Source organism: Ruditapes philippinarum, unplaced genomic scaffold (assembly GCF_026571515.1).
Source record: "Ruditapes philippinarum isolate M1 unplaced genomic scaffold, ASM2657151v2 ctg6702_1_1_1_1, whole genome shotgun sequence".
NCBI classification, from domain to species: Eukaryota; Metazoa; Mollusca; class Bivalvia; order Venerida; family Veneridae; genus Ruditapes; species Ruditapes philippinarum.
The window spans coordinates 39,213-47,549 of NW_026861010.1; the positions used below are offsets into that span (position 1 = coordinate 39,213).

Genomic DNA, 8,337 nt, shown 5'->3' on the forward strand with positions numbered 1-8,337 from the left:
AGCATAAAGTTACTCATGAACAAAACATAATTTATAGACCTTACCAAAACATAACATAGCATAACCTATTGATATAACATAACCCATTAGCATAAGATAACTCATTAACATATCCATTACCGAAACATAACTCATTAGCATAAAACAACCCATTAGCATAACATAACTCTTTTACAAAACCCATCAATATGACATAACACATTGACATAACATAACTCTTTTACATAAGCCATCAATATAACATAACACATTAACATAACTTAACTCTTTTACATAAGCCATCAATATAACATAACACCATTAACATAACATAACTCTTTACATAAGCCTCAATAAACATAACCACATTAAACATAACATAACTCTTTTACATAGCCATCAATATAACATAACACATTAACATTAACATAACTCTTTTACATAAGCCATTCAATATAACATACACATTGACATAACATAACTCTTTTACATAAGCCATCATATAACATAACACATTGACATAAACATAACTCTTTTACATAAGCCATCAATATAACATAACACATTAACATAACATAACTCTTTTACATAAGCCATCAATATAACATAACACATTGACATAACATAACTCTTTTACATAAGCCATCAATATAACATAACACATTAACATAACATAACTCTTTTACATAAGCCATCAATATAACATAACACATTGACATAACATAACTCTTTTACATAAGCCATCAATAAAACATAAGCCATCAATATAACATAAAACATAACATATATTGGCAAACATGAGACTGCGAGGCCGTAGATGGCACTTATTGTACAACATTAATTGTACTTCTTTGTATAACGTAAGAGGTATTTATTGTACATGCTTTCGTTTGCCCCTTGTCAAACATGACACAGATCGCACGTATCATTACTTGTACTTGATGCAAGTTTTACAATGCACTGGTTTTCATCTTGGCCAAATATATTGTTTCGTACTTAATATTGATCGCTCATGGCACACAAACTAACTGTAAAAAGTCGTACAAGACACTGTTCTTACATGAACTGTAAACGCCATTAATCATACCACGAACAGTTAAAAATGTTGACAGGGCAACAGTTCGTTTTGGCATTGGGCATGAACAGAATTTTAGCGGTTGTAAGTAAGGAATTAGTATTTCTAGAAGGCATTAGGTAATGTTATAATATGGAATAAAAATGTCATGAACTTGTCGTATATTCCGGAAGTTATGTGACTCATACATACATTGGACAGGTGGCGTCTAGAATGATAATGCTTGTGCTAACCCATTGTATGTTTTGTCACAAGTCTACATAACAAGAAAACAAACTCATGCCTGACTATACGCTTGTTACTAGTCAAAGTTACCTCCCTTTCCACTATTAATTAACCCAGAGATCTTTGTCTTTCATAAACCATACATTTTTCGGTTTTTTTTCTTCATTTTTTATGAGGAAATGGCGTTAAATGTCTTTTGGATCAGTACGGAAGAGGCTTCAATTATCAAAATTATTCTATTTGTAAGAGTGAGTATGCCAGCATTTCTAACAACCGTTTTTGGATGACATTCATTAATGTTCATTTCGTGTAGAAACGGAATCTGCGCGTTCATAAAATTCAATGTGTGTAACATATGCTTCACTGCTTCGTTTATTACCAACTTAAATCATTTGACTTGGACTACAGGAAGAATAATATGTTTCTACACGTTGGGAATTTTTCTTCCTTATACTTTCTAAAATATTGCGCTCATCATATGCTACATGTATATAAACTGCTATTCTATTGCGATGTAGCGTTACAATTATAACAAAATCCATGCTCAGAGATGTGTTTAAAGGCCCATAACGTCCAAAAATGCTTTTATTTTCATTTCTCAAATAATTTTTATACGCCCGTTTGAAAAACGGGTTGTATTATATAGTTTCCACACTGGCGGGCGGGCCGCTGAGCGGGCGGCGTCCAATTTTTTTCCGGAGCATATCTCCTACACCCATGGAGGAATTTTAAAGAAATTTCATAGAAATGTTAACCGTTATGAGAAGCCGTGTCGCGCGCATGAACCAGGCCTTTACGTCAAAGGTCAAATCATATTTAGAGGTCATTGAAAAACGCTTGTCCGGAGCAAAATATAATTTGGCACAAATGTTCACCATTGTGAGACGGAGTGTCGCGAAAGGTGTATTGAGACCATTTAGTCACCATTTATTGAGGGATTGAAACACAAATGGTCATTATCATAACTATGCTGGTGTGAAATATGTAATTCAGGTTAATATATGCAAGGTCAAGGTCACTAAAGATCATTGTCAAGGTCACTAAAGATGATGAAAATTTAAGATTTTGTCCAGAGCATATCTCCTACACATATGGAGGGATTCTAATGAAACTTAATAGAAATGTTCACCACCATGAGAAGCTGTGTTTTGCGCATAAACTGGCCTCTAGGTCAAGGTCACACTTAGAGGTCATAGAAAAACGCTGGCCAGAGCAAAACAATTTCGACATTTAAGGCCCCTGTGACCTTGACCTTTGACCTAATGACCCCAATATCAAAAGGAGTAATCTACTAATTATGACCAATCAACATGTGAAATATGAAGACTTTGTGATGAAACCTTTTTCAAATAATCAGCGGAAACCATTCTGACATTAAAGGCCCTTGTGACCTTGACCTTTGACCCCAAAATCAATTTGGGTCATCTACTAGTTATGACCAATCACTATGTGAAATATGAAGACTTTGTGAGGAATACTTTTCAAGATTTTAAATGGAAGTCATTTTAATATTTAAGGCCTCTGTGACCTTGACTTTTAACCTAGTGATCTCAAAATCAATAGTGGTTATCTACTAGTTATGGCCAATCACTATGTGAAATATAAAGATTCTGTGATAAATAGTTTACAAGATAATCAGCGGAAACCATGTGGTCTACCGATGGACAGACCAACTATCCGACAGACAGACAGACCGACATAAGCAAAACAGTATCCCCCCCCTCTTCTTCGAAAGGGGGCATAATTCAGTCAGTCTGTTGAATATGTACATTTTAAAATTGAATATTTGCAATAAGCCACCAGAATGATGACTCCCGGTTGCAACATGGCTTCTATGACTTAAAAGACGCTTATTATTCTGTTAAAGTTGACAAACATTTTCGAAATTATTTATGTGGAAAGGCCAATTAATTAAATACACATGTCTACCAAATTGGTTCGCATGTGCTCCAAGACTGTTTACTAAATTAATGAAACCCGTATTTGGTCAGCTGCGTTATTCACATTGATGACTCCTATTTACAAGGTAACATGCAGTTAACGAGAATGTTTACACAATGTTCAGTGTACAAGATATCTTATTTCGCAGATCAGTGTTTCAACCAACGCAAAAGTTAATATTTCTAAAGTTAATACTTAACGCTATCACTATGCGTATACATTTGACTGAATTGAAACAAACAAAGCTGAAAAAAAGAAAATACAGGAAACACTTGCTATGCAACATAGGGGTATACCTATATGCAAAAAAACGCAGAACTTATCGCGCATACAGTGTGGATTTGTTTATACAAAATTATTAGAACAAGAAAACACAGCTGCATTAAAATGTACAAAAGGCAATTTCGCTCAGAAAATGTGCTTAACACCTACTGCGATTGAAGAATTACATTGGTAGTTAACCTCTGCTGAAACCAATGACGGGTCACCTATTTATAGGCCTCCCCCGCAAATGACTCTGACAACAAACTCTTCATTAATCGGCTGGGGAGCTGTTTGTAATAATGTTAGCACAGGGGGTCAGTGAAGTACATCAGAACTATCTGGTAACATAAATTATCTTAAACTCAATGCTGTTTGTCTAGGAATGATAACCTTTCGTTAACTTAAAAAGATAAACATGTTTGGATCCGGTCAGACAACAGTACCACAGTAGATTGTATAAACCATATGGGGACACGCGCTCAGATCAGTGTAATTTGATTGCTAGGGAAATTTGGCAGTTTGCTCAAAAATGTAATATGTGATCACTGACAGCAACTCATTTGCCTGGTAATGAAAACACATAAGCGGATAAAGAAAGAAAGAGAGTCGCGTGTTTTATGATAATTCTGGATGATTTTTTTTTCTTATCGGTTTCTTATCAGACATTGATTTGCTTGCTTAGAGATTAAATGCAAAACTACCAAAATATATTTCGTGGAAGCCTGATCCGGGGGCTTTATTTGCTGATGCATTTCAGCTATGCTGGACAGATTTTAAGTGTAATGCTTTTTCGCCTTTCAGTGTCATCGACCGAGTTTTACAAAAACTATTGATGGACAAAGCTCAGGGGATTTTTATTCTGCCATATTGGACGACTCAACCTTGGTACCCAAATGTACTGAAAATGAGTGTGTCACACCCATATCGCTGTCCATGGAGAAAAGATCTGTTGACATTACCCTATGCCCCAGATCAAATTCACCCTCTTTATCTAAATCTACAATTGATTGTTTGTCACCTGTCTGGGACATGTATCAGTAATCAAGATTATTATGAATTCGTGGCGAGCTTCCACGAAACAAAACTCCCAGTAAAATGTGTATTTCAGAAAATGACGAGTTTTGTGAACGTAAATTAGCTACTGTCAATCATGTAGTAGAATTCCTGACAAAACTTTTTCATGAAGATTCAAGTTATAGTGCATTAAACACGGCCAGAAGTGCCTTGTCCTCTTTTGTGGTATTATTAGGTAAAGACAAAAGTTTTTCTGTAGGCGAGCACCCTGTTGTTATGAGATTAAAGAAATGTGCTTTTAATTACAGACCAGCTCTACTAAGATACACTAAAGTATGGGATGTTTCAGTTGTGGAATAGATATAAGCAAATTAGCAAAATCAAACGACATAGCTCAGGGCAGCTGCCGTAAGTGCAGCAGGCTGATAGGGCTGGAGTGCCTATAAAAGACATTATGTCAGCTGCTGGCTGGTCTTCAAGTAACACTTGTTCTCAACAATGTATAATTTATATATCCCTTGCCTGTCTTATTCTAATTATGAGATAAGTGGATTAAATAAGAATTTCACCACATCATATTTGTTAACAAAGGAGCACATGTCAATGTTTATTGTTAAATCTATTGTTATTCACGTAAAAGGTCAGAATTGGTACCTTTATCAGAGACCTCATATCATTAGATTTTCGTTTTACATCTATCTTAAACGAACTAAATGAACTAAAGCTTCATGGTTAAGTGTTTTTCCGGCCAAAGGCCGGTCTGTTTTCAGTTTGACTTAAAATTTACAGGGAAGAACTGAATATAAGAAGAGTTTTAATTGGGTATTTTAGAATTACAAAATGAAATCTTGGAATCTCATTGGCCATTCTAAAATAAAATGTTAAGGATAGTTCTTGCCATTGTAAGATAGTTTTAAACCAAAATGTAAGGAATAGTGCTCGCCATAATGAAATTAAAATGTAAAGGATAGTTATGCCATTGCTATGCAAGCTATGCTAACATTTCTATATGTCTTTTTCACGGAACACTGTGAACAAATATAATTATGCAATTCATCCAGTTTTATTTCGACCGAGTATCTTCTTTTATAGATACTTCTTGTTTTATTAAACAGCGTGTCAATGCATCTCATCCGTCACAGTAAAGACATTTATTGTTAAGTTAACCTTGTTACTAAAAGGTGAAATTTTGGGAATTCCCCTTTTCTGAAACATGCAGTATATTTTGATTGACTGTTGTATATAGTATCTTTATATCTATCCGACCATTTACCTCGCGAACTTGGTTGATATTATCATCAAGGACAGTTTGACAGGTTATGATCCGACCACTGTTGTGGAACATATTGAGTAGGTTCTGTAGTAAGCAAGTCTACAAGATATAATAAGCCACGCCTTTAATATCAAATATCGTTATTGTTACTGTGTGTATGTTTACTTGATGTTTGGGAGTTTATGAGTGTATACTTGGATGCAACACATATAATAAAATATATAAACCATCCTTCGGGTCTTGTTTAGTTTGTGTGCTAGTAAGCCATCCAAATAGAAAATATAAATGTTACATTGGCGACGAGGATCGGATATTAAAAAAAAACTGTGGATTAATTTAAACTGACTCTGTGAAAAAAAAAACAGATTTGAAAATGGAAAATTTACCTGCTTTTCCGAAATTTGATGTTTTTACTGATGAAAATTCTCTGGGAGTACGATGGGAAAAGTATTTGGATAAATTAGAAAACTTATTTGTTGGACTGGGTATAAACACTAGAAAACGAAAAAAAGCACTGTTACTTCATTATGCAGGAGATGATGTTTACGATATCTATGATACATTGAATTTAAGAGAAGACAATGAAAACTACGAGGAAACGAAAATTGGATTGACATCATACTTTAAGCCAAGAAAAAACACACAATTTGAAATATTCGAATTTCGTAATATGAAGCAATTGCATGGGGAATCTATCGACCAGTTTACAACAAGATTACGCCAGAAAGCTAAGAATTGTGAATTTTCGGACATTGACTCAGAAATTAAAAGCCAGATCATACAGGGTGTTATTTCACAAAACATGAGAATGCAGTGTTTACAAGATCCGGATAAATCACTTAATGACTTACTTACAAAAATGAGAACCATGGAAATATCAAAAACTCAAGCAGCAAATATGTCAAAGGATGAAAGTAGTCAGCAAGTAGTGCGGGTAAAAAGCAATCCTCGATTTAGCCGTCAATCAAAGGGATTCGCACCTAAACGTTATCAGCAACGTTCATATCAAACTATCCCAGAAGCAAGTTTGTCGTCGGGAAGGCGAAACTACCCTCCAGAACGAAATAAAAAATGCCGAAATTGTGGAGGAAAGTATCCACATATGTCACGTTGTCCTGCTATCGGAGCAGAATGTAACTACTGTCATAAGAAGAATCATTTCATATCGGTCTGCAGAAAACGTCAAAACAAGGTGAAGTTAATTGATGATAAATTGTCGGATTCACAAGTTTTATCAGAGGCAAGCACGCCGAGTGTCAGTTCAAATGAGTGCGATGTTTTATTTGGATTTAAAATATCAGATGGGAAAAAAAGTGCCAAAGAAATGCATTAAATTAAATGGAGTAGATGTTAATGTGTTGATAGATAGCGGTTCATCGTTAAATATTATTAGCGAAATCGACCTCGAGAAAATGAAAATCCGTCCAGAAATCAAGAAAACGAAAACAAAAGCATTCGCATTTGGACAGAAATCTCCACTTCCATTCATAGGCAAATGTTCCCTGCTTGTGGAGTCGGACTCAAAATTTATGACAAAAGATTTCCATATCGTTAAAGGTAACAAAGAATCATTGATCAGTTATGAATTATCGTAGAGCTCGGGATTTTACCGCAAATACAATCAGTTCATAAATCAGTTCAAAGCAAAGACGCATATTTCAGGACTTTAATGAAGAATATTCTCAAAGTTTTCACAGGCTTAGGATGTCTGAAAGACAGAAAAGTTAAGTTTCATATTGATGAAAGTGTTGTACCTGTAGCTCAACCGGCTAGGAGAGTTCCATTTCATGTACGTTCGCAAGTCGAAAAGGGAACTTGAAAAGTTTAGAGGAAATGGATGTTATTGAAAAGGTTATAGGTTTACCGACACCATGGGTTTCGAACTTAGTAGCGGCTCCGAAACCTAATGCTCCGCATTGAAGTGAGAGTGTGCGTAGATATGAGAAAAGCTAACACCGCAATCAAAACAGAGAAAAATGTTTGCCCGACGGTAGATGATATCATCTTGACGTTAAACGGCGCAACTGTATTTTCACGTCTAGATCTGTACAAAGCTTTCCATCAAATTGAATTGGATGAAGCATCACGTGTAATGACAACGTTTCAGACACATATTGGACTGTTTAGGTATAAACGTCTAAATTTCGGGGGTTCCGCAGCACCGATAATTTTCCAAAATGAGCTTCGTCAAGCACTTCAAGGTCTTAAAGGCATATTGAATATTGCCGACGACATCATATGTTTTGGTAAGACACATGAGGAACACGACACAAATCTTCGCGCTTTACTGCAACGTCTTCAAGATAGAAACCTCACACTGAACAGCCAAAAATGTTCATTCGGACAATCTAAAATCAAGTTCTACGGATACGTATTTTCCGAATCCGGAATTTCACCCGATCCTGACAAAGTAAATGCAGTGAAAAATATGGACAGACCAAAATCAATATCCGAAATCCGTTCATTTCTGGGTCTCACGAACTATTTGTCTAAGTTCATAGATGGCTATTCAAGCTTAACAGAACCATTAAGACGACTTACACATAAAGGTGTAAAATTTGAATGG

The 8,337-nt window shown here is 35.3% G+C and overlaps 1 protein-coding gene across 1 annotated transcript; it reads left to right on the plus strand.

Annotated features, from left to right (window-relative positions):
• Positions 1–6,144: 6,144 nt before the first annotated feature.
• On the plus strand, positions 6,145–7,104 carry LOC132714205 (uncharacterized). The gene has a single exon (XM_060697001.1). The coding sequence runs from the start codon at positions 6,145–6,147 to the stop codon at positions 7,102–7,104; it is 960 nt and encodes a 319-aa protein (XP_060552984.1).
• The last annotated feature ends 1,233 nt before the right edge of the window (positions 7,105–8,337 follow it).